The 26,428-nt window shown below is 30.4% G+C and overlaps 1 protein-coding gene across 9 annotated transcripts in view; it reads right to left on the reverse strand.

Annotated features, from left to right (window-relative positions):
* Positions 1–25,736, reverse strand: part of LOC121118003 (uncharacterized) — a 95,112-nt gene extending 69,376 nt beyond the window's left edge. For 6 of the 9 annotated variants that reach the window (XM_071888789.1, XM_040712537.2, XM_040712538.2 and 3 more), the window contains exon 1: positions 25,495–25,736. Coding sequence is in view for 3 of the 9 variants with exons in the window: in XM_071888785.1 (XP_071744886.1) it covers positions 3,038–3,146 (109 nt within the window). In the remaining 6 variants the exon portion in view is untranslated. Of the gene's footprint in view, positions 1–3,037; positions 3,158–25,494 lie in introns of all 9 variants that reach the window. The other 3 variants (XM_071888785.1, XM_071888786.1, XM_071888784.1) reach the window with 1 other exon arrangement.
* Between the last annotated feature and the right edge of the window lie 692 nt (positions 25,737–26,428).

A 26,428-nucleotide genomic window follows, 5' to 3' on the forward strand; every position in this document is an offset into this window, starting at 1 on the left:
CTGAACAAAGACACGAGGGTGTGTATCCCTTGCAAAGTTACTTCCTCCGTTGGGTGGTTCTTTTGAAGGTAGGAATAGATTAACCATATTCTTCTTCCAGGGTATTTCTGAGTCAAGAAGAAACCAGTCACCCTAAGAGTAATCACTTCACCACCCACTTCACTTCCACCATTCTCCGTAATAAGAATAGCCGGGTGGCTTTAGCTATGTGGGTATTTGTGTCATCCCTTTGAGCATAAGTTCCTTCAGGTAAGATTTGTTGTTCTTTAGGGTGGAAACCCGATATCCTGTCATCTGCTGTTACTCTATCATCGTCTCTCGGCTCTCCGTGATCCCGGCAGTAAGGGCTTTTACAAAACTCGCTTGGAATTACAGGTAAAGACAATCAGGACCATTGTATTTCTTGTTGTCTGTTTTGGACGAGCAGTCGAAGGTCACTTATTCTTTGGGACCACCCAGACATCCCTCCGCTCACTCCTCCCCAGAATAACCAGGACTCGCCCGTACAAACAGACGGGACTCTAAAAACTACTTCCTGTCGTCCTGGAAGAGCTTATTCAGGACTTACAGCACTTCACTTGCTCATCCTTGTTGCTCTGAGAAAGAGAATGGGGTACCCAAACGCTGATAAGGTTTTTAAAGAGGAGATCATCAGTCAGGATTATAAAACCGCTATGAATGGTAGGGAAAGCTCGACTGAGACCTCTCGAACGCTCAATCGATGAGTTTATTTATGGAGTAAAAAATACTCCAATGTTGATCCCCAAATCTTCTCTGAGTCCAACAAAATCTTACAATGATAACACTGCACCAAATCTTCAAAGTTACTCTTCGTATTTTATGAGCATACACAAAAGTTCAATTAGGTTTTGAAAACAATTGAATCTATTTAGAAAGGGATTTTCACTACTCAGAAATTAAATAATTATGACAACTGCTAACGAAAAGTTAATTCTTTCTTCATATTACTTATTCCAAAATAACTGGACAGCTAAAAAATACGCACGATTTACATCACTGCTCATGATCCCGGATCTGTGAGTCCTTTGTCCTTATAAGCACTATTCTTTCTTTATTTCCTCACTATTTAACATTATCATACTCCGTCAGATCTACATATGGCTGAGATACAGCAGTAAAAACTTAAGATAAAGTTAGAACCAATAATATAATACATAAAAAGACTGCAAATATGGCATACGGTAAAATCTCAAAAATAGAAAATGTAAGAGGCAAAATTGCCGGTTAGGGTTATGACTGTTGTACAGAGGTGTATAAAGTATGTCCAAGAATGTGGAAATATATTTTATTTGTTGGATCATGAGTATTGACGTAGACCGTGTGTACTTTTTAGTTGCCCTGTTATTTAGAATTGGTAATATAAAGAAATAATTATCTTTTTTTTTACATGTTATTACATCGTTATACAATTTTATTCCATATTGTATGTACAAATGAACTATTTCCAATGGAAAATGGACAAAATAACATATTTCCCTCTAATTATCCTACTTTTCGCATCCTTAATTAATAAATTATATTTTTTACAAATTTATATATTTCATTTGTATTTCAAAACACTTTACTTTGATTTAATATAAATATTATTGACACCAGGTAGTCCGTATGCAGGTTTTAAGTCTTTTTTTAAAATTATTAAAGATATTTGACAGAGATTAATTAAGATTAATTAGAAAATTTACTCATTTTATAAAGTAAAAATGTTGTTCCCCAAAGATGGTGTTTTCTTCAATTATGATGCCGTATATGACGTCAAAAAAAAGGTTATATTGGGAGAATATAATTTTACATTTAAAGTATGATTAGTGAACTGTGAAAGTGGAATATCAAAACGAATAATTTAGTTTAAGATAAATGTAAAAAGGATAGTGCTTTAATTAAATATCTTTAAGATGCTCAATCTTTTAATTGTGAAATTTTTGACATTTTTAATGAGAAGTTCTAATTAATAACACAGGAGAACAATTACAAAAATAAATTTTGTACAAATTTATTTCTACAATTATCGAATTTATCTATAAGTGTAGAATCCAAAACAGATCTCAGTTTTCTCTCCGTCATCTGTATTCTGAAATATCTGGGATTATAGTAATTCGGTACTATTATCGTTCAGAGTCATTTTTGACCTTTAAAACAATCCCCAAATTCAAAGTAGAAAATATAAGACTAAGGTTAAAAGTGTTTATATTGATTCCGTATCTTGTTTTGAACCCTATATATTTCCGTTTTTAAGCTGAATAATGATGAAAAACGACACTCCTCTTTAGACCCCTATAAGTTATTCGTGACAGATATTGATGAGGAATATTCAAGCTTATATTATAGAAAAATATTAACTGTACTCGTATAATTTAAAAAAAAGATCAATTTTAAAAATATGTATCTCCAAGGTAAAGGGATCCTTCAGGATCAACCATCCAACTTAGGTCATGGTCATCGGCGTCGTGGCGTCCGATGGCAGCTGGATACTTTCCTACTTCTTCAAGGCCAACAAAAAGTCAATACGGACGTCTATTACAAGGTCCTCAGGAAACATCTCTTGTTATAGTTGAAGAGCACGTTCCCAAGGGACAATTAGGTGTTTACCAAAGAAGGCCCCCCGGTACACACGTCAAAGAAGGTGCTGTATTTCTGTAGGGGGAACATGGCTGCCTTCTGGCCGGTAAACTTCTGGACTTTGTCCTCACCCAATGTGAACCCCCACGAATTCGCTGTTTAGTTCATCTTGGAGGGCAAGACAAACAATACTTCTCACCTGAATGTCGATGCACTGAAGGCAATGATCATGGAGGAGTGGAACATCTTGTCCTTATACTATGTCAAGTCCAGCTGTGCATCTGTTCGTCCCCATATTGAAGCCATAATAAAGAATGGAGGGGGACATATTTAATAAAAAGTTTAGAAAATTGTTGAATTACCAACTTTTGCTTCAAAAGTTTACCATAAAAATGACACAAAATAAAAATATGTAGAAGTGAAGAGAGCTTTTATAATTTTCTAATTTTTGAGTCCTCACCCTGTATATACAGAAGATGTTTCATTTCCCTCTTGTTCCATAAAGTATAAAAGTTTCCCTTTTTTTTCGTTCGAACAAATCTATCCTTAGACGTACTAAAAATAACCATATTTTTATTTACTACAAAAGAAAAATAGGTGTATTAGATATAAATGGCAAAGAAAAAATTGTTTATTATTCTATATGAAGAGCAATGGATGTGAGACGAAATATAATTCAGAGAAGGGATACTACAAAATGGAAGGGTTAAGCATAAAAGATTGTATACCTCTATTTTTGAGATATTGTTGGGCATTCTACATAAACTATTATAGAAAGCACAGCCGAGGCTTCCCTTCACATTATTTGTTCTCGATAAATCAATAGATTGTATGTATGTGTTCAATATGTGTGGGAGTCGAAAGACAATTGTCCTTGACAATGTAGAGATGTACTGTCGGACAAAGTAATGTGAACGTTTTATATGTATAAGGATTTGTATAACATAGAGAAAAATAATAGTTTACCGATTAGAAAAGGAGAAACAAGAGTAAGTTTTGTTCTTTCTTGACGTCATGCTCATTCTTTGAGGTATTAGGTCAAAACATCGACCGACATAACGTCAAACGACAAAATGTAGAATGGAGAAAATATCGAATGATCCTAACATCGATCGTAAAAACTTAATCTGGAAAATATTAAATTTCAAAATATGAAAAACAGTTTCAACGACATTTCCCTCCCGAGATATTTAACCAACTACCCGTACATAAGCTAAGAGTAAGGACCCTCACATACCCTATTTACCTCTACATTTGGGGCTATTTCGGGTACCGTAAGGACCCAAAATGTGTTAATTAAATTACTTAAAGGGACCCCTCTCAAAATTCCAATTTATTCTACGAAAATTTATAGTTATAGCGTTAATACATAAAATATATTCTTATATATTATATTATTTTCTTATACATATAAAATAGGAAATGTAAAATTATGCATTCTGACCAATGTAACATATATATTTTATAGTATCCATTTTTTTCATATTTATTAAAGACATGAGATAGTTTTCTATTGACATTTTCATACCTTTGGATTTACTGTTCAAGTCCTGTCCATTTTGAATATTTTTTCCATACATTTCTGTTGAAGCTTGCTCAGATATCATTTTTTAACAGTTTTTCTTTTGTAGGATGATTCACTTGTAAACGCATATGAAATGTATCATGCCAGCCTCAACTAAATTATTCGTTGTTGGTAAATCATTTTTCATTCGTTCGAATAAATTCCACAGATCGATTTCTAATGCAGATTTTCGTCTCATTTCCCTTTGAATGAAATCAATCCGAACTTTACCGTATATCTGGACAATGTGTGACAGGGCTTCATTTTGATGTATTTGGGGGAGTTCCTTCTGCTTTATGTTGGTATTTTTAATCTTTCTGGCTACCCTACTGTTGTTCACGACAACCTGTGGCCCCAGGGTTAGCTTGTATGTTTTTGTATGTTCTAATCTGTCTAGTGACACTGTCATTACACAAAACCAGTATTCTGAGGTATATATTGGGATGTTAGAAGGGCCAAAAATGTATATCACCAAATATTTTATAATACTCTATTTTCAGGTGCTGGAACATTTACAGCTCAGACATTTCCCTCTCCCTCTCGATACATTATACCCCCCCCCTCCTACATAAACAATAATCATGGTCTCTCAAGCCCCTCCTCTTATTTTATATTCTACGATGGCTGTTCGGTCGACGTTTTGTCTATTTGACGTTTTGTCCATTCTACATTCTGTCGGTCGATGCTTTGTCCATGCACCATTCTTTGATAGATTGTCGTAGTGATAACATCTCATTTTAAGAGAAAGCCCCTGTGTTACATATTTAAAATAAATCTTCTAAAATGTAATATGATAGATGAATTTATTTCTGAGACAGATACATACTTTCGATATAAAATAAAAGTTGCTTATAATTCTAAGTTACGTATCTAAGACTATGATTAATTATGATCCGACCGGATTTCTGAACTCTGAAAGGCAAGTTTTTTTTTGCAAATAATTAGACCAAAAGGTAGGTTATGGGTCTTAAGCTTTGGAATAATAGAGAATTTGGATTTCCAAACTTTATAACCTACAAGAGAAGAACTTCACTTGTCCACAAGTACAAAGTTACTTTGAGTTTTGGACCACCAACTCCTCCTTTCTTAGCTCTAAATTCAATTAAAAATAGGCAAAAAGAATGGAACTACTAGACTACAGACTTGGTCTCCCGAGGTCTTATGTCAGTACAAATCACTGTTTAAAAACCCTTTAACTTCATCTAAACAAAAAAGACTCCACTAGAAAATCGCTACCTCATTAATTTATACGAATCAATCAAATAGTGAGGATGGGAGTATAAATTGCACATTCTGTAGCAAGAAAATAGAAACGTCAATACAAATTTTCTTACAAGTGTGATAAGATAAGTACTTTACTACAAATTTATGAAGTAAAAAAAATTGGGTATCACAACATATCCGAATCATCCTAAAGTTTTTAAGGTGAAGGCATATGCACAGTGCAGGTGATAATTTATTATAGGAGATCCCCCATTATACCCGTTCCAACAAATTTGAAAAGTTGAATCGATAAAGAGCTCGACGTTTTGGCAAATATAATTGATAATGGTTGCTAATTCTGACTTTTGAATATTTGTATTAAAAAAAAAAACATAAAAAAGCTGTAGATTTTGTAGTGCAGTTTTTCCTATTATTTTTTTTCTTTTACCCATGTCCGATATATGTAGGGATTGTCTTATATTAACAATACCATAAAATTTCCTCCCCCTTCTACTCATGCTCTTCAGAACGTCCATTCATTTGCAACATAGCGTTGTAAATCCTAAGCATTTTTTACAGTGGGTGGGTGTTTGTTAATATTGCCGAAAATGTTTGCTTTTTAAATTTCCATTCCTAATTTGTTCTCACACTCTAAGAAATATTAATTCCTAAAGGGATACCTATATATAGAGCTGTAAATTAGTGAAATTTATTAGCTTGGGTGATTTTTTTATCATTTTTTAGTAGGTCGTTGTGGTAATGTTAACTTCTCCCTCGTCAGAAGTAAGCATTGCCGCATATCGCGGGAGTAAATTATTTTAAAAATGCGCCATGATATGAATATATATATGAAGTTACATATAACCATAATATTTGCCTTGCCCTAATGCTTTTGTAAATGTAAAAGATACTACTTTTTACAGAAGTAATTCCTTTCCCCCCCGAATGATGTGACAGGCAGAGGATATTAACAATGTTCTTAATTCAGTAGTATCGATTATCTCGCTCTCTCCTTCTCCTCGTACCCATTTTTTCCTTACAAACATGGCATTACTGTATATACAGACTGGAATTTGTGTTTATTTCCTTCCTCTTATAACTGCTTTTAGGTAATCTAATGAAACGACATGACAGCTAAGCTGCTCTCCTCACAAACATTCTTCATATAGTCAGTATTTTTCTCTTTTATTTTTTTATACATGCCCAAAATACTAAGGATTTACATCCTTTCATTTTTGTTTTTTAAGAAGTAAAAATGAATTTTGTATGATTTTTTCAAAATTCATTCACATGCCGATATTGCCCGGGCGTTGCCAACCTCTGACATATACCATAGAATTAAATTTTTCAATTTTTTTTCCAAAAAATTAAATATTCTGTGAATACCTATGGGTTTTTGAAATTTTTGTGAACTGCTGTAGATTTTTGAAATATTTTCCCAAAAAATTTAAAATTAAATTTTTGTTAACAGCTTTGGATTTTTGAATGTGAATAGGATTTTGAATTTTTATTTCCAAAATTCCTTTTTTTTTTGTAAATAACAATGGATTTTTTAAATTTTTTTCCAAAAAAACTGTATATGAATACCTTTGTTTTTTTTTTATAAAAGATCATTAATCAACCCTCCCCCCGCCCAAAAAAAAATATATATATGTATATATACGCCCCTCACTCATCACAAATATAATGTTAATTATAATTAGATACAATATAAATTAGTGTGGAGAGTACTTACATTGTGTACTCTCATTATTATTTTGTTTAAAGTCATCTCAAAAGAAGAAGAAAAGGGGGGAAAAATGATGAAGACGAGAAAAAGAAAGCCCCAGGAGAGTAATTAAAAATTATGTTGAATCTACTTTTTAAATTCAACATACTATATACATACGTATGAGATATGAAATTCAATATGTCATATTCAGAGGAGAGAAAGTCTCTACTCTTGTAGAAAGTTGATCCCCCCCCCTCCCCCCTTTTCAAATAAATAAAATAAATATATACCTATGGCATATTTTTACGTACATACATACATTGCAAAGATACTTTTACGTCATATTTTTCTTGTTGTTTAGTAATGGATTTTATAAATAGTGTATTTTTTGTCATTGGACGAATTGTCTACACCCTTTTCGACCTCGTTAGTGTTGTTTTGGTGGTTTATTTGTTCAACCCCAAATCTTGAAATTGAGAAAATGCATACTAGAGTAGTTCTGTTATATATAACAAATTTAAAAAAAAATTATAGCCATTAGATGGATTGTTTATTTTAACTAAGCTGTTGTATAGAGTATCATGAATTATGCTTATCTAAAAAATAATTTTAAAAATGGCGAATCACTTAGAGAATCTTTAATATCTTATCTACTAGGTTACGCTCATATATTGAAATACTTTAATAACTGATTTTAGAGGTCATACTTATGATTTAAGTATGATTTTGGTTTTTCTTAATATGTATTTCAGGATAAAAAGCATGAATTTGATAATAAAATCAGTGTAAAGTTAAGGAAAATAATTAGTTTCAATGGCAAATGTTTCGAGAGGCATATCTTTGTGGCCAATTTGAGGATGAAGAATTGAACGAAATGTTGAAAATAAAATATTTTTGATTACTTCAAAAGTTCTTTTTTTAACTTAAATTTTTTATTTATGCTTCCTTCAACTTTAATTCAACCATACAAAATTAACGTTAATTTATCAAAAAACACTGACCAGTATTTCCTTGGCTTTATCATCAAATTCAAGATCCTCACTCCGATAAACATATAATTTGATATCAAAATTATACTTCAATTATAAGTATGACCTCTAAAATCAGTTATTAAAGTTTTTCAATATATGACAGTCACCTAGTGGTTAAGATTTAAAAAGGGCCATATCTCACTAACTGGTCGGCCAATTTTAAAATTATTTTTTTTTGGAAGTGGAAGTTTAACTACATATAAGTCATTTTTAAATATTTTTTCACATAATTCAACCATGGGTAAATTGCATTTGTTAAAATATAATGGAAATACCCATTACAATTAAACCTTGATGTAACAGAACCCGCAGCAACAGACAAAATTTGCTATACTAAGTTTAGTCCATTTGGTGGCGCTGTAGTTTTAAAAATAGCAGAACAGTAGAAAATAATAGGCTTAAATTAAATGAACTAATTAAGGAAGAAGCCTTTCATATAAATCAGGTAGCTTGTGATGTCATCTGCTCTACCATCCAAATAAATTATATTGTCTGCAAAGTGGAGCTAGCAAAATACGTTTTCCGCGATCCCCCCCTCCTAGGACTCGACAGACTCGTGGATCAAACGTTGGACCTTTTGGTGGGGTTTGACGAAAACAGAGACTGTGATATATGGATTTTGTTTATAATTACTTTGTAAGATCTGCCGGAGTTTATTAGGGAGAAATTAATCAGTGCCTGCTCTTCCACTCTCTCTCTCCCCTTTTTTTTTTTTTTCCCTTTTAGAAACAAAATAATTCATAATTAGATAATTGTTTATTTTTAATTTTTAGATGTTTTTTTACAAATCTACAAAATAAGGAAAGAATAAATGTATTATGTAATAATAATTATATTAATAGTAATTAATTAATGATATATTAGGTTGTTCCAAAATGATTTAGACAGGTTTGTTTGATAGGAAAGAGTTAGCTACGAAATTCCCTGCTTATTTCAAAAATTAAAATTTCAAACATTTTTTTGAAAAAATAATTCAAAAATACAAAGCTATTGACAATGTTTTTTTTTTTTAGTAAAACCATGCAAAAAAACACAGCTGTTGACAAAAAATTATTTTTAAAAAATTAAATTTCATCTATTAAATTTTTTCGAAAAAAATTTCTAAAATCTACAACTATCGACAAAAATTAAATTTTTGAGAAAAAACTCAAAAATTACATTTCAAGTATATATATATTTTTTTAAATTAAAAAATCTACAAGTAGTCAGGAAAAAATTTCAAAAATAACCATTCAAACTAAAGAAAATTTAAAATTTTTTTCAAGTTTTAATTTTTCAGGATTTTTTTTTGAAAATCCATAACCACTTATAGAAACATAAATGTTTTTATTCAAAAAATAACCTTTTCTAATTTTTTTTTTTCTTCAAATATTCAATTTTTTAGAAAAAAAGCAAAAATTCGTTAATTTGGAGGGATTGGCTCCAGCCAATCCCCTGTGCACACCCATAGTTTGCTTGAGTGTTTTTGATTTCTACACGCCTTGTTTTTACGTTGACCGGATACACATCTCCGCATAAAGCTGCAAGAATCGGATTTATTTTCATGTATTAAAATATCATTAGTCACGAAAATGATTATTAAACCGAAACAAGACCCTAAAATAATCTATAAAAATAATAATACCAACTTAAAAAAACATCGTTAAAAGCTTTCTAAAGGGCATTCATTAAGAGTAAAATTCCTTTTTAATTCGGGCCATTTTTCCATATTTCCGAAGCGGCAATTTCTAGTTAATACACTAAAGAAGGTTTTGTATTTTTTTAAGGTTTAACAATTGAAAATTAGTAATCACGCTAACACAAATTATTTTGTTGTAGGCTGTTCATTTTTCTGCTTGTTTTTTCATAATTAGTGTTTTCTACGAAAAAATCAAGGTGAGTTAATTTTGATATGCTGAATGCACTATTTTTTGCTTATCGAATGAAGATTCTCATTTCGATACATCAACATTTTTAACCAGCTCGGATTAAACAAATTGCTTCCTCCTATAAATGCTACATTTTTTAATACGAATTAAAGAAATACTGCATTGTTTTAAAAACATTTTGCCATGTATACATTTTTCATTTTAGAGGAAAGGTTTACAGATACACAAAACATATAATTATATATTGACAAAAGAAAGGGTGTTGTACCTTTTGGAGAATCGTTATTTTTTTAAATAATTATATTTTTGTGAGCCAGAGGATTTTACTACAATTTTAAAAATTATTTTTGTTTCTATTTTCGATTTTAAATTTGACAGACATTGCGTGATGCATCCAAAATTTATAATAGAGAAAGTTGGCATAATGGCTATAAGGGGGACAATAGTGTCAAAAAAGAGTTCAAAAGAACTTAAAAGACATTTTCAAAAGTAAAATTTTGTTCCAGAAGATCTAATTTAGTTGTAATTTAAAACGGAATATATTTTTTGAAGTAAAAAGCTATCGCTACTATGTTAATTATATTGTAAGAAAAAGTTGAACAATTGAGTTATTGTTTATTATTTTATCAGCCTCCTATTGATTTTCTAATCAAAAAAAAAAAAAAAAAAATCAATATTGGAGCTGAACTTTTTATTGAACAACTAAGATTCGTTATCCCCACGTCAAGAAGTATTAGAATTACACATGGAATTCTATAGGCTTAAAAAAAAGTTAAATTTATATATCTTGTTAACCGATATTTTTGAAACATTTACAACAACAAATTTTTGGTTTCGTGACATAAAGATTGTTTTTTTTTAAATATATTTTTTCTAACATCTACATGACCTTGTGTTATTTTTCGTCTTGAAAGACATAAACAAAAGAAAAAATGTACAAATTATAGTTTGTAAGTAAATTTGGTTATTCTTAAAATATATTTTAGTTATTTCTATAAAAGTATTATATGGCAAATGAATTCCATATTCCTTTATTTTAAAAAGCTGTAACTAAGTAATTTAATATGGGGTCTGATTCAGAAAACAGCTCTACGAAGAAGTCGCATACTTTGACGATAGGAACAAGTATCGCTTAATATCCATCAACATCTTCTGCATCGTTAGCCAAATCACTAGTAACTCCATCAACAAGTCTAATTTTTCTAATATTTCATTTTGACCCGTTCAACATGAATTCGATGGAGTGAAATTTATTTGAATGTTACCCGTAAATAATGAGGAAGATTTTTTCTCTATAGGAGATCATCCCATATCTGATCAGAAATTGTTACTCTGATGTCGATACTCAATTCCTCAATTCTACTCTGAGTCCTACAAAGACTTACAATTAAAATTCCGTATCATATCTTCAAGGTCACTCGACGTCTTTTATGAGCATACACAAATGTTCAATATAAAATCATTGAATATAGTAGAAAAGGAAGTTACGAAAACAGATGTGGAAAAGAAAACTCTTTCTTCATCATCAATTCCAAAAAATGGACGGACTAAAAAATACACCCGATTTGCATCACTATTTAAAACTTTCCTACAAATAATCCGCGTTACAATTTATAAACAGACACTGTGGTTACACATTATATTTCGATTTTCAATCTTAACGAATAACGATAACAGCTTTAGAAAATATTAAAACATTGTTTATGTAGCCAAGAACGAAAAATCGCACGCTAAAATATGCTTAGGATTTTCAATCCAATGAAACACCTACACTTTCGAAAAATGTGTTGGAACATAAGAACATTTGAACTTATTAAAACAAAAAATGGTTGTCCAGGGACGAAAGATTGAACGTTTTGGATTGGAAGTTATTATGACCTGTGAAATACTTTGGTTTTTTTAATTTAAAAAAAACAAAAAAACCCTCAAAAATTAAAAAAATTTCTAACGCCAAGCTACTCACATCAAATTAAATTTTCTGGAAAAAAATTTCAAATGTTAGATTTTGTAGAAGTAAGCAACAATTCTTTAGTTTGGGCTGTTGCTCGGACCTTTTGATCGTACAAATACAACAATTTCATCAAATTGGAGTTTTAGTCAGCTCATTTGAATGGCGCTAGTACAAAATTGTTAGACTTTTAGAACTGAGGCTAGACAGTCTTGAAGAGGATTCTAATTTTTAAGTAATCGACCTGTACCATAAAACAAAATCCATTAGGAAATTATTCATTTATTTTTGAACATATTTTTAAAAAACTTCATTTAAAGAAAAAAATTACATTCGATGAAATGAAAATGGGATTCACTATTGTATGTACAAAGTATATATAAAAAATTATTTTTTTCTCATTTGATTGCCAAAAACTAAAGATATTCTGTTATATTATTTTATATAAAATTATTATAAAAGGAATGTTTTGAAGCATATGGACAAAGACTTGATCACACTTTGCTTATATACATAAATGTATGAAAAGATACAAGTACATACGTGAACATATTGAAGAATACTAAAAAAATAATAAATAAACACTATCAGCCAAAGATAATAATTTTATTTAATGTTTTTTTCTTCTGTATGTTAAGGTGAGCCTTGTGTTTAATTTTTATTTTACATTTGACGAATGAATTTGAATTTTTTTTCTATTATACTCTGTATGGACCTAATGAAGAGTAGCCAGTAATTTTGTCTTAATCTATTTTGACCGAGGACATTTTGTCTCAAGGATATTTCTCCTTAATATATAAATAAAAGAAGTTTATACGTCGTTATTGTAAATCGACGTTGAAATGGATGATCCCTTTGAATTTTCTAAATTTTATGTAATATTTGTTACAATAAATGCATTAAGTGTTTGTTTTCAGTTAGAATAATGATAGAATTAACCTTTTTCCTCATATAATGCTTATTTTGTCAATCCGTGAGTCTTTTCTAGTAGGAATAATCCATCAAGTGTAATGATAATAAATAGCAGAGAAGTGATTAGCAATTCTTCATTCCAAATCGTTGCCATGTATAGTTACTTTTGTTTTTCTTATTGTATTACCTACTTTGTCTCTGGATTGAGTTAATAAGATAGTGAAATTTTGTCGGGGTATTCATTGCAAGTTTGAGCATGATTCTATCAATTTTCCAAAAGATAACAACCATTTAATACGTTTTATTGTATTTAACATTACGTATTTTGATCAAAAAATTTCAAAGGTACATCGAACTTAACCAAAAATTACCTATAAATCTCATTTATTTATATACCGAGTGTAGACTTCAAATATTCACGATACTCATTTTTTAAACAAAAATAAACATAACTTCTTTAATTTTTAAGTGATTTTATTGAAGTAAAACACACATTATTATAGTTTCATGTTTCCATTTATTCAATGTAGGAGCCCTCTTCCTCAATGACTTGCTTCACCCTACTCCTGAACCTGCTGCAGGCCCTCTTCACTAGATCTTTCTCCATGTTGACCACCTTTTCCTTACACTAGGCGAGCAAGGAGGCCTTTGTAGTGTGCGGACGTCGTTTGTTCCTTGCCTCCAACACACCCCTGAAGAAATTGTCCAGGGGGATTCAAGTTTGGTGAGTTAGGAGGCCAGGTTTCCTTGTCAACAAAGTCTCAAGTAATTAGGACTTGCAACGCTTAAAAAATGGATGATAATGATAATACTTAATATTTTTTTTTGTAAAATATATATTTTAGATTAAGGTACAAGTATCACAAAATATTAAATCTATTTTTGGAACAATTACTGTTTTTTACCAAAAAGTTCATGAAAGTTTCAAAAATTAAAATCTTCTCATACTCTTTTAAGTTCATATTAAAAAATAAATATTTACTCACACTTTCAACTCCTTGAAAATGTTGAAGGTAACTTTTTAATATTTGACTAATTATTTCAATTTAATGCATCAATGGCTAATTAATTGACGGCAATGTCTTTTAATTTCGTTAATTCAATTAACGGAAGATAACGCGGTTTGTGAACGGAGTAAAAAAGAAAATGTATATAATTGCAAGAAAAACTGTTGAATTATTGTAATTTTTTTACTATTCCATCCGTATAAATATTAAATAAAATGCTAAAAATACTTGTATAAAAATAATAGATTGGGAAAAAAAAGCCTTATGAAAAATAATCTTAAAAATTAATTATAAAGTTGATAAAGATATAATTTGTTATTCTGAACCAAAAAAAAAAAAAAAAAAAAAAATTTTAATAAAAATTCCTTTCTGTATGCCAATTTTGTAAATCGAATGAATACCACTCAGTTTTCGATGAGGTTAGGTGTATTACATATACCAGGATTGTTTGAAAAGTCTGTTCAAATTCCGAGAGATGGCACTACTGGCGCGTATTGAGGTTATGTTTACTTAGTGGAATAACACACTATTCATCGTCTTTGTGCTCTAGGTAAATATAATTTTTCAAACAAATTACGCCAAGGTTGTCATAAAGTTTATACAAAATAACAAAAAAAGGCACAGCTTGTTTGGGCAAAATTGGGGTGTCACCCCCACCCTAATGTTGGGAAGGTATATAAATGTACTTTTATGCCTAAATTTATAAATAACTTCCCCTATTTTTAACTTTTTGGACAAGTCGAGATCTGATAGAACTAAAGTTTTTACATTTAAAGAAAGTTTCAGAATTAAAAAATATATTTCAGTTATTTTTTTATCTAATTATTATCTTCGATTGAAAATGTAATATTAATGAAAGGAATTTGCCTTATCTAATACTATCAACAAACATAAAGGTCAATTTTTGGTGGAAAAAAGGGCAAAGTGTTGTTGCCATGGTGACCCTTCCTTATTGGTTGTATCGTTGTTGGTAGATTTTGTGGAGTATAATTTCATAGTTCCACTTTGCACAATACTCCACCAAAAATTGACCTAAAGACTCAACAAAAAACGATACCGACAACGGTTATCAACCTAATATCTCTCTTTATTCTTTTATTCAAACATAAATATTGACGAATATATTTAATTAAAATAATAAAATACTGTTAGACGGACATAATTTTTCATTCTTGGTTTGCAAATAAGGTATTATTACTCCAAAAAGCTGACAACATTCACTTAAGGAAACAATCACAATTAATCTTCATAGTCGTGGGGCAAATATCGTAGAATCTTCAAAATTCTATATTGGATTCAGGCAGAACTTAACAAGGTTATTTTGAATCTGTAATTCCTTTTTTCGTAATAAACACTATACAATTTTTTTATGCAACTTAGTATAATTCTTTCTCTTTCTATGGGGTTGAACAAAATTTTGAATTTGGAAATAATCAATAATCTGTAAAAAAAATTACTTTATTTTGTGCTCAATTTAATATTATTTTCAAAATTATGCATCGTCCAAACCCTATAAAAACAATTTGAAGTTTAAGAAACCTAACATTGTGTCATTCCTTACATAACACTGAAGACTGCAGTCCTGTCCCGTTAATTCTCAGTCCGGTCCAGTTTAGTCCTGCCTATCATTCATAAAACTGATAAAGTTCGGTCCTTGATGACGATACTCAATTTCATTTCATCAGTTCTGGTAGTATTGACAGTCCAAAGGACCGGCCCAAGTACTGATAGGATCGGTCCTAAGACTGAAGTCGACCAAATAAATAAGGACTGACACGACAGTGAAGGAACTCCACTATTTCAAGGGCTTTGTTTTAAACGTAATAACACCTTCGGTGATCGACTGTTTTTACGCCAAAGAAGTTCATATGAAGCTTAACTAGTACTTAAGGTTTCATTTAATAAAGACTGTTTGCTTCTAGAAGGTATAGTTGAGCTTCAGCTTGTCAATTACTAATATAATTGAATATAGAATTAAACACATTTTTTTAGTAATAGTTAATTCATTTGTAGAATGTTTATAAAGTGAATTATATACCGGGGGATAAGTGTATAAATGTTTGAAGCTATGTAGTGGCTGCATTTATAAGTAAAGTAAGATTTTTATATGAAAAAACAACCCTTTTTTTCTATGACCTGGAAAAGATCATAGCAAAAATGTTCAGTACTTCAATATCAGCAGATCCTCCATAAAATAAAAATTGCAATAACTTGATAGTAGATTTTAGACCTATATTTCTATTCATTCTAGATGGAGCTTGGCAATGGTTGGGGGATCTGACATAAAAAGTTTGTTGGCCGTATTTGTCATTGTAAAAGAATATGAAACTTCTTCGTGTTCCAAAGTATATATTATTCATCGAAACATAATATACTCATGTAAAAAACTATATCATTAAATAAATAATATCTGGCTACAAGTGGAAGATAATTGAAGAAGATGCCACCATTTTTGAAAGAAGTTATGTATTTGTTGAAACTACATGACCGTTGAGCGACCTCGAAAGCTTTTTCTAAATTTGTTAATGATCATGTTCTAGGCCTATGAGGGTTGAAAGTTCCTTAAAAAAAGGCTACAAATGCACCAATCTACGCATATGCATCATATAGCAATAATTGTTATTTTTAAAGACAAAGGTAATATTTCAATAGTGCATTAACATCTGATTGTACCAATATTTTTACATTCAGATGTTATCCATTTTTATTTTACTTTATAAGGTATTTTTTTAAATAAAAATGGACCATTCTACAATATTAAGCAATTAATATTATTGTATTATTTTTATTTTTATTGAAAAAAAGAAGCAAGATGCTATTAGAGAGTTTTTGTGAGTTCCAAAGTGAATATGGTTTCCAAAAGTACTGTGGCATCAAGTTTTTTTTTTTTAGAAAATAACATTTTTTATTTTTAGAATGACCCCTTTTGTAAAAAGTTCAATACTTGCTTTTTTTATTGCCTTTTTTAATAAATTTTTATTGAAAGTTGTTGTTTTAGAAAAACAATTTTTGTTTGATCTTTTTTATGGAATTTTTTAAGCAAGTACTCCCTTTAAAAATTATCATGACCTCCCAATTGTTAAATAATAAAGAGAATAAAGTAGCTGCATTTGTTTTGATAGTTTACATTAAATAACTTTTATTAAAACCGTTGGAGCTTATCGCTACAAGAACAAAGTAAAATATCATTCGGTATACATTGTGTTTTGTTTCACAGTATTATTTCACAGCAAAAGATATAATTTTAACTTGTTTTAATGTCAAAACATGTTTATTAAATGTATCAGTATTTTTCAAACGAGGACACTCTACAAAAATTAAAAAATAATAGTGATACACTTAAAAAGAAAAATATAATAATATGATACAGCTTGTCAACTAAAGCTTCAAAATAAAGTGGCAAAACAGACAGAACTTGATTAATATTGTTTTTAAGTAGAAAGTAATTTAATTGTTTGCTTGGGGTGTCGAGTATGCGGGAATATTGCTGCATAATTAATTATATAACCTCTGTGAATTAACCTAATTAACCAAATTACATATGTGAATTCTGCAGAGGGAGAATGACAAAAAACAAAGCGGTATGTTTAAAAAAAAAGAAAAATTTTGCACGAAAAAATATTTCCCAAAGAACAGGAATCTTTGAAAGCTAATGAGCTCGTTTTCTTACTTTGTTTTAAAGATTTATTTCTAATTAACCTGATTTTGAAGTAATCAATGCTTTTACCTAATCTGTAACTGGAAAACTACGCTTCTACGACATATTGTGTAAGGGTCTCGGTTTAGGTATCTCCTCAAACCTAAGATACTATTCTTGATATTTAGTATTTGGGAATTATAAATAATAGCTTCTTCGAGCTTAACAAACCAACGATGATAATACAAATTTAAATATTTTTAAATAATTAATAATTATGTAAATTTAATGATAACTTAACATGAAAATATTTAAAGGCATTGTTTTCCTTAGTTTCACACTAATTATACAAACAAATTCAAGCTCTTCCGCCTGGAAAACATATAATATGATACAAAAATCATACTTTTAACTTAACTATGATCTTTAAAATCCGCGATTAAATTTTTTCAATGTGTGAGCGCCACCTAGTGGTTAATATTTTAAAAAGGACCATATCTTTTTAACTGGTTGGCTGATTTTAAATTATTTTTTTTTGGAAATGTAAGTTGAACTGCACACATGCCACTTTTAAATATTTTTTCTTATAATTGAACCATGGATATATTGTATTTGTTAAAATATAATGCTGTAAAAATTATTCGCAGGATATGATATTGCATTTAAACAACAAATTAGAAATTGTTATACCACACATTATATTATGTTGTTTGTTGACGGAATTATGGCTATAATAGGTATATAATTATTAATTCATTTCAATCAATCAGAGATGATAAATTATTTCTCAGATATGAGAAGGAAAATAAAAATGAAAATGAGGAACCAATATGGCATTTGTAATGCGTAATAATACGTCAATTGCATACATGCGCCAGTAAGCGGTAATGCTATAAGCCACGTGGCGATCAAAGACTATATGATAATTATTTATACAGCATAGTAGAAAAAGTATTTAACCACTGACTATGACATTGCTCAACTTAACTGGCGCGTTTTACCACTTTGTTTTACAGCTTTAGAAAAAAGTTACTACGTATAACCAAATAATTATCTACTTTTTCAACTAAAATGGAAGTCTGTACTACTCGTAAATTTCTGTATCATTAGAATAACATGAGTCATTTTAATTAGCAAGAGTGTATTATGATTAATCCTGCGATCATTTCCCTTGTGCTACTCAATTTATTTTATTTATTATGTTTTTATGAGTGAAAGAACATTAGACCGTTTAATTATGAAAAATTGCATTAATCTATTACTAATGGTCATCAAAACAGTCATAAATTGCACCATTATGTAATTTCTACCATCGTTCATCTTATATAATGTTGAATATCTGCTTATTCTCATCACAAGTAGCGGAAGAGTGTGCCTGGTAAGCGAACAAGATATGTTTCTATAAGTTATTCTATGTGTTAAAGTAAAATTTATTACATTTATACCAATAAATACTATCTGTTATTATGTAAGCTACAGAGTACAGTAGTTTTATGTAAACTACTGTTTATGCTTTAATATATCAAAATATCAATTAATTTCCATTACTCAACTTTCATTAATTATTCAATTAGTAAGTATTCAGATTCCAACGGACCACCCGATATAACTCTCGCGCGTGTATGAAGCCTGACTTACACATCTTGCAGATGCACAAAGCGTAACAGAAGTATATACCGTTTCTTCAAAGTTATGTAAACTCTTCGAACTCTTATGTAAAATGGTTTCCTTATCTGTCTTGCAGGACAAGTTAGGAAAAATAATATGTTAAGCCTTGCATTCATATGTTTGTCGATTCTTTCATTATAGTATCTTTTGACTAATAATATGAAGCATAGACTGGCGACTCGACTTTTATATGAATGTCATTTCAATTTTTTGTGAATTAAAATGTATTCTTTGAAGTATGTTCTGATGACTAGAACTGGACCCGATAAAACTATACAAGTATTTGAACATGACTTGGATTTGTGACCAACTACTTGCCACTTGAATTGGACTTGCATTTTAGGAACTTTTCCCCCAACTGTGTCAACTAAAATCTGCCCGTTTAAGGCAAAACAATGTATCAGCAAAAAAATTCAATTAACTAAGGAAATTAGTTTTTAAATCTTGGTAGCCAAAAGAACTATGAATTCAATAGACTTCAACTAAAAATATTAAAGCAAAAAACTTGAAAAATTAAATGATTAAAAGCTAATTCTCCAAAGACAGATCTTAATTTTTTCTGAATAATAAGTAAATGACTACGTAGATAAGGTGACAATTTCCCATTCAAACATAGCCACTATACAATCAATTTCTCAAGTTAAACCCCTACTAGTAATGTATTCATTAACCTGACACACAAAAAATTAATAAATACACCCCAGCTGTTACTAAAGTTGATGAATGAACCAACGAAAACAGTTACAGTTACCATAAAGTATTAGGTCTACCTTTATGATTAAGGATGCTAATAGAAAGGGAGGCAGAAATATTTGGCACAAGTTTTGTTTGACATGTAAATTCTTTACACTGTCTTTTTTTCAACTACCAGTTGTGTTTTCTTGTCAGTCAAAGCATTTATACAAACCGTTTATAAAAGTAGTTTTCCACTCAGTTTTCAAAATGAAGGTCCAAGGACAGCAACACAAAGTGATCCACGATTTGTAAACGGCCGGAAACGCAGCAAAGATTATCACCCACGTAACAAAGTACAATGTAAATAGGTGTACACTGTACAACGTTGTGAAACTGTTGCAAGTTGTTAAAGGGGATTAAACATGCTCCATATGGTTCCCACAGGCTGAGAAGCTCACCCTGCGTGTTCTCTGCCTTTTGTCTTTTGTCGTCGCCTGGACTCCATGATTAAAGCTAATAACGAAAGCATACATCAAGTAGAAAGTGTCCAATAGTGGCCCATTCAAACTATTATTGTTGAAAAACCTCTGCTCCATTTTGATAAAATTAAAATGATGGACCTTTAAAGTTTTGTGTAAATACTTATTTCCACCTCTGTAGTTGTTGAGTTTATACTAATGAACGCAAATTTGTCCACTTAGTTTCTAAGGGGACTCTTCGGGCTTAAATCCGTTATTGGGAATCATTGAACTAATTAGAAGTTTAATCCGTCCTTTAAATTCAAGGGTTTTGTTAATGGCTAGGCATCTGTTATGAGTTACAAATACTAGTTATGTGAGATTACACTCGAGACTCTTAAATATAAGAATAAACACATTTTGACTTTAAATCCATGAAAAATAGAGAATGAATACTAATATTTATAATTAAATTTATAGCTCGGTAGTAAAAATTGATAAAAAGTCAGATGCATTGTTTTGTCAGACTAGGACAGTGTACTTATACATTTTTTTCCTCTTTGGCTTAGTTATAATTAAAAAAAGGATAAAATAGGAAAAATGACAATGTGTCCTATTTAAATAATCAACTTAATATCTTTTAAAATCCTGTATTGAAAATATCTATGTATTATTAAATATAATAATAGTTTTTCCACTTTACTTAATTCTCTTTTATGTGCTAATATAAAACAAAATATCCTAATATGTATGCTCAAAGTCCATTTTTAGTATGTATGTATTATAGTTTGAGTACAATGTATGAGTTTCCCAGTACGTCATACTTTCTCTTTCTATCTCGAAATTGGAGACCATTACAGCAAAAAGTTGAAATTCAACTGTCACAACTTTTTAACTATAAAGAAATAGCTTGAGAAGACCATGAGTTTGTGTTTTATGGAGAATTCGTCAGGGGGAGAGACTTAGAGACCAAAATACATTTACATTATCAGAATATCTCGATATAGTCCCTCTCTTCCACCTAAAATAATATTTTCTTCGAACAAAGTTATTTCCAGATATTAGAACGGTTGGAATAACTGAGTGTCGACTTTCCACTTTTACAATCTCCAAATTCGAGAAAGAAAGATAACGTGCAGGCAAACTTATGCACAGAGTTGAGTAGTTTCTTATGTAAAAACTACTTTTAAAAATTAGATAAGGAAAAGAACGTGTTTTTTTTATTTATTTTTGTTCATTATTTAATGGGTCGTTATTTTGTTAAATTATCCCTCTGAACTAAGCAATTTCGCCAATCTTTGGTGTATATTACTTTAAAAATTCATATTCAGATTGATATTTATGAATTTAGTAATAATTATGATATTTATTCTGCACTAATGCTATTTTAAATACAGAAGTTTTTTCTTTTGATATATACGGTATTAAAAAATTAAGACTTTTATTAATATCAACTATCCATTAAATATTTTATTTTATTCTTTTTTTTTTGGGGGGTGAATGAATTACTGCTATAAAGAGGAGACCCTTCTAAATTATAAAATAGCATTCGTAGAGGGAAAATATCATTAATATATTTCAATTTGTATATATTTATTTTGTAATGCCTTTTTAAATCAATTTACACCAAAGATAGGCGAGAATTCTTCTTTTGTTAACCCTCCCATGCCTGATTAAATAATGAAAAGATAGAAAAGAAAAAACACATTTTTAGACGTTTACCTTTTTTAATCCCTATAGATAGTTTTTTGTTTAAACACAATCCGGATATAGTTATACGGAATTGGTCGTTGGGCAGGATCCGTAGCAATGTTTTTCAAAATTTTAGGATACATTCAAATGTAAATATTTCTTTTTTAATTTTAATTTTTATCATTATCAATTATATTTGACGGATGGGTTTTTAGAACTCTTGGCTCTCACTTTTTTGTATTCCATAACATGATCCAACCTGCAGTAAAAAAACTTATATCGTAAGTTTAGATATAATTAATTTTTGGGGAAGCTGGAAGCTTTATAATTGAGAAATACTCAATCCCGATCCGTGGACTAAGAGACAACATGCACATCACATGAATCCATGTAGTTCATGTAATAACTTTAAACCAAATTATTATTCAGTAAATATCTATGTATATCGTTTACTAGAATTAATAAAGATATATATGCCAATTATGGGTTCTGTATTCAAACTTCAAAAATGAGTTGAGATATTGAAGAATGTTACTATTCAATTAAGAACCTTCATTTGATGTATGAAACTTCCTTGACACCATATGACCTTACAAATAGAGTCTACAGATTGATAATTATTTCGTTGTGATGATAATTTTTTATTACTTTTGTGCAAGTGCCTCTAAAGAGTTAATTATAAAAAAAATAATATAAAAAACGATAATTTGATAAATAATACAAATATAATCTCGGTTATGTAAAGATCACTGCCAACGACGTCAAAAATCGAGGAAGGAGGAGGGGACAGATAAGTGAAAAGCCCACAAGTTCTGGAATGATAAAAAATGCACTTCTTGATTCTTAGTCGGCCTGGAACAGTCCGTAAAGATATCTCCAGGAACTCCAATTAATGTTGTTGTCAAAAAGCGCCAACCAAGCCGTGTAACAGTCTCCATGGCCATAATAACTGATTGGAGGATAAAGCCATACAACCTTTACAAAAGTCATATCCTTACAGAAAAAATAAAGGTCACCCGTGATCAATGCTTGTGAATCCTTTAGGAATCGTATTGAGTGAATGATTTTCGAAGATGGTGAACATATTGAAGGATTTTTCTTTTGTCTTATCAGAATTAGTAAATAAAATTAAAGCCTCTTTTTGTTTTCCTTAATGATCAGGATGCAGTTAAACATGGTCCAGATTTAACTGAACGACCCTGTAAAGTATCTTGTTTTGTTTTGGTAAAGCTTTTATTACACAATTCTATTGCCTTCTAAAGGACATCAAAAAAAGACTATTTGCCAAATCTTATAACATTTTTTTTTTTTGTTGTATGTTATTCAAAATGACTTTTTTGTTCAAAATTACCCATTTTCTGAATCCTGTATCATCCCAAATTTAAAGATATGGCAAAACAGTTTCTTTTTATTGCTGTACAAGTATTTATCTACTAAAAAAGCTATAACGCCGTTTGACTAAAACAGTGTTGTCAAACCTTATCGAGTTAGGAAATTATCAAAATCTCTCAGTACCACCGTTTCAAAATCTTATCTATTGTCCAGAGAAGTGTTTAAATTGCATCTATTCATTTTTAAAAGGGTATATGAGAGCTTCCGTCTTACAGAGATCGCTTTCTTGATGCTCTCCATCCAAAAATATCATAGTTCAAATAATTGCCCGAAAAAAGGAATCTTTTTTAATGGGTAATTTATATTTTGTAAGTAACTTAATAAGTAAGAATGTTCTTATTGTACTTCATTTTTGTTCAATGTTACTTAGAAATAAACGTCAGGGACTCAATATTTTAAACAAGAAAGGGTAACTTTTGAATATATAACAGAAGCGAAGGAAAATTCTGGTATTGCAAGTCCAAAGTCAAGTCTCAAGCTTTGCTCAAAAGTTCTTGAATATTTCCATTGAGTCCCCAGATTTATTTTGAGCTCATTTCAAGTCCGTAATTATAATAAGACTCATACTGTTAAGGCTTTCCTTGATTCTAGTATAATAAAATAGTTTTTGAGTCCAATTCGAGTCTAGAATAAGGAAGGTAATTTTTGAATAAATAACATATTAGGTAAGGAAAAAGTCTTTCTATCGATACTTCAAGTCGATTCCCAAGTCATTGCTCACAAGTCATAATGAAGTCCAAATCCTTTTATAATTTCATGGAGTTCAATTGAAGTACACCGAAAATAAACAATATTGTAATGAGTACTTTACAGCCAGTGAAAAATTAAATGGAGATTCGAGTCCAATGGCTTGAAATAAAAGCGGTTCACAGGTCTTCAAAAATATAAATTAAAGTCCAATCCCCACCTCTGATAAATAATGAATTACATATGTGGTGTGTCAACATAAAAACGATCTTGAAGAAAAATCAAGAGAAGGAGAATATCCCAATTTGTATTGTTTTTTAATTCATAAGTACAGGGTTGAACTTACCTAGTGGTAAATATTTTAATATTTTCAATCCGGAATGATATTAGTGCACAATCACGGAGGAGGACAACAATACATCTTATCTCTGAACAGAGCAGGCTGAGATGTTTGGAAAGAGCAAAAAAGATTCCAAATTTTCTCAAGGCCAACAAAAAGTCGGGCAAAGTTTTGCTCTTTTCTGAGGAATACATTTTCACCGTTGATGCCACTGCGAATAAGCAGAGCAGCCGCTACATCGCAACTGAACATCCATGTCTTGAGAACAAAAAATCCAGTGGCCAACACAGGGAAAGTCTGTACTCCCATTTTTCTAGGGAAGAGTGAGTGATTCAATGCAGATACTTACATTGAACTTTTGAAAAGAAGGTGCTACCATGGGCCAGAGAAAAGTTGGTGGACAAATTTGTTTTCAATCAAGACGGAGCTCCGTGTCATAAGACCCAGGAACAACTTTTCAGACTTTTGGGACCTCAACATGAGGCCAACCACCTGACCTTTAGCTATGTTTTAAAACCTTTATTTGATTTAATAGAATTATAATAGCTCCAATATGGCTACATTCAAAAAAAAAAAAATCTCGACTTATTATCCTTTAGTTGTGGCTGCTTTAAGTGCAATTTGTGGCGTAACCAACGGGTTAATGCAAGTAATTTGATGATATAAATAGATGATAATTCGTCGAAGAATACAAAAGTAATGCATACTCAATTTTAAAGAAAATCCTTCTATTTTTCTTTTCTATTGACATGCCACATATGGTAAAAGATACCATTTGTGTGTCCACTGTGCATACAGATGTGTCTATTTTTATTTTTCACATTAATCATTCTACCATGTTTCATGTTTATATAGGGATAGGTTGAAAACAAATAATCACGTACAGAATAAAGAAGTCAAAATCAAATTAATCAATAGTCAAGTAGGAAAATAAAAAAATATATTATCATTTTTTGTTAAAATATGATAATGATGATATAATAAAAGACAAGATAAATCCATTTCTTTCTCAAGGTTGGGATTATAGCATTAATCTATTTTCTTGTACATATGAAGCTACGCAGAGTATTGTACAAATGCCATAACTCATTTCCACATTCGTACGAAATAAGAAGAAGTCTTACCTAAAGTACGTTTTCTCCAATGAATAGTTCATACTGATGATTCTTTACATAAGAAGTGAGATGTTTTTCTTCTTATTTATTATTTAATGGGTAGTACACACTCTATTGCTATTCGTTGTACTGTAAAAGTATTACTGCAAAGTGGTGAACAAATGAACAACAAACAATGGAAAAAAGGGATACAATAAGAGAAGGAAAGACACACTGAGCTCTCCGCTCTTATCAAAACTACTCTTTAGACTGAAATGTTAAAAGAAAGAAGAAGAAAAGAAGAAGGGGAGTAACGGGGGGAGGGCGCCAGAAGCATGTTATCGTCATACTAATATTGTATATCCTTCCTATATGTACAATATATATTATAAGCAGAGTTGTATAAAATATGTCATAGAAAGCGGGAGCGGTTTTTTCTAGTAAACAATCTAAACAATGTATTTTATTTTCAAAGCACTTTGGAGGAAACACAATTTACATGCTGTTACTTTCCTAACACACAAAAGGGTATTTTGTTGTAAGGTGTCGATCTATCAGTTTTTTTATTCTAATAAGTGTTGATATAGAATGATTTTTTGTTAAGCTGTGAATAATTTCCAACAATTATAGAATAATACAAGGGTGGTTCGAAAAGTTGCCGATTTAACAAAGATACAATACATTTATATTTTTAACATAGTCTCCTTGTAACTGTTCAGACTTCCCCCAACGATGCTCTCATCTCTGAAACCCGTCCAAATAGTACTTGACGTTTTTTTTAGCAAAATAATTGTTGAGGAGGCACTTTTTGTTTTTGGATCAGTTATTCCGAATTGGATTGATTTAGACGTACCAAATTTTAGCACAACACGGTTTTATATGCTTGCTATTGTTTGAATCTAGTTAAAGTCTACACATACAAAAAAAGTAGTTAATGGCAGCATGATACTCGATTTTGTCCATT

This window comes from Lepeophtheirus salmonis, chromosome 5 (assembly GCF_016086655.4).
Source record: "Lepeophtheirus salmonis chromosome 5, UVic_Lsal_1.4, whole genome shotgun sequence".
NCBI classification, from domain to species: domain Eukaryota; kingdom Metazoa; phylum Arthropoda; class Copepoda; order Siphonostomatoida; family Caligidae; genus Lepeophtheirus; species Lepeophtheirus salmonis.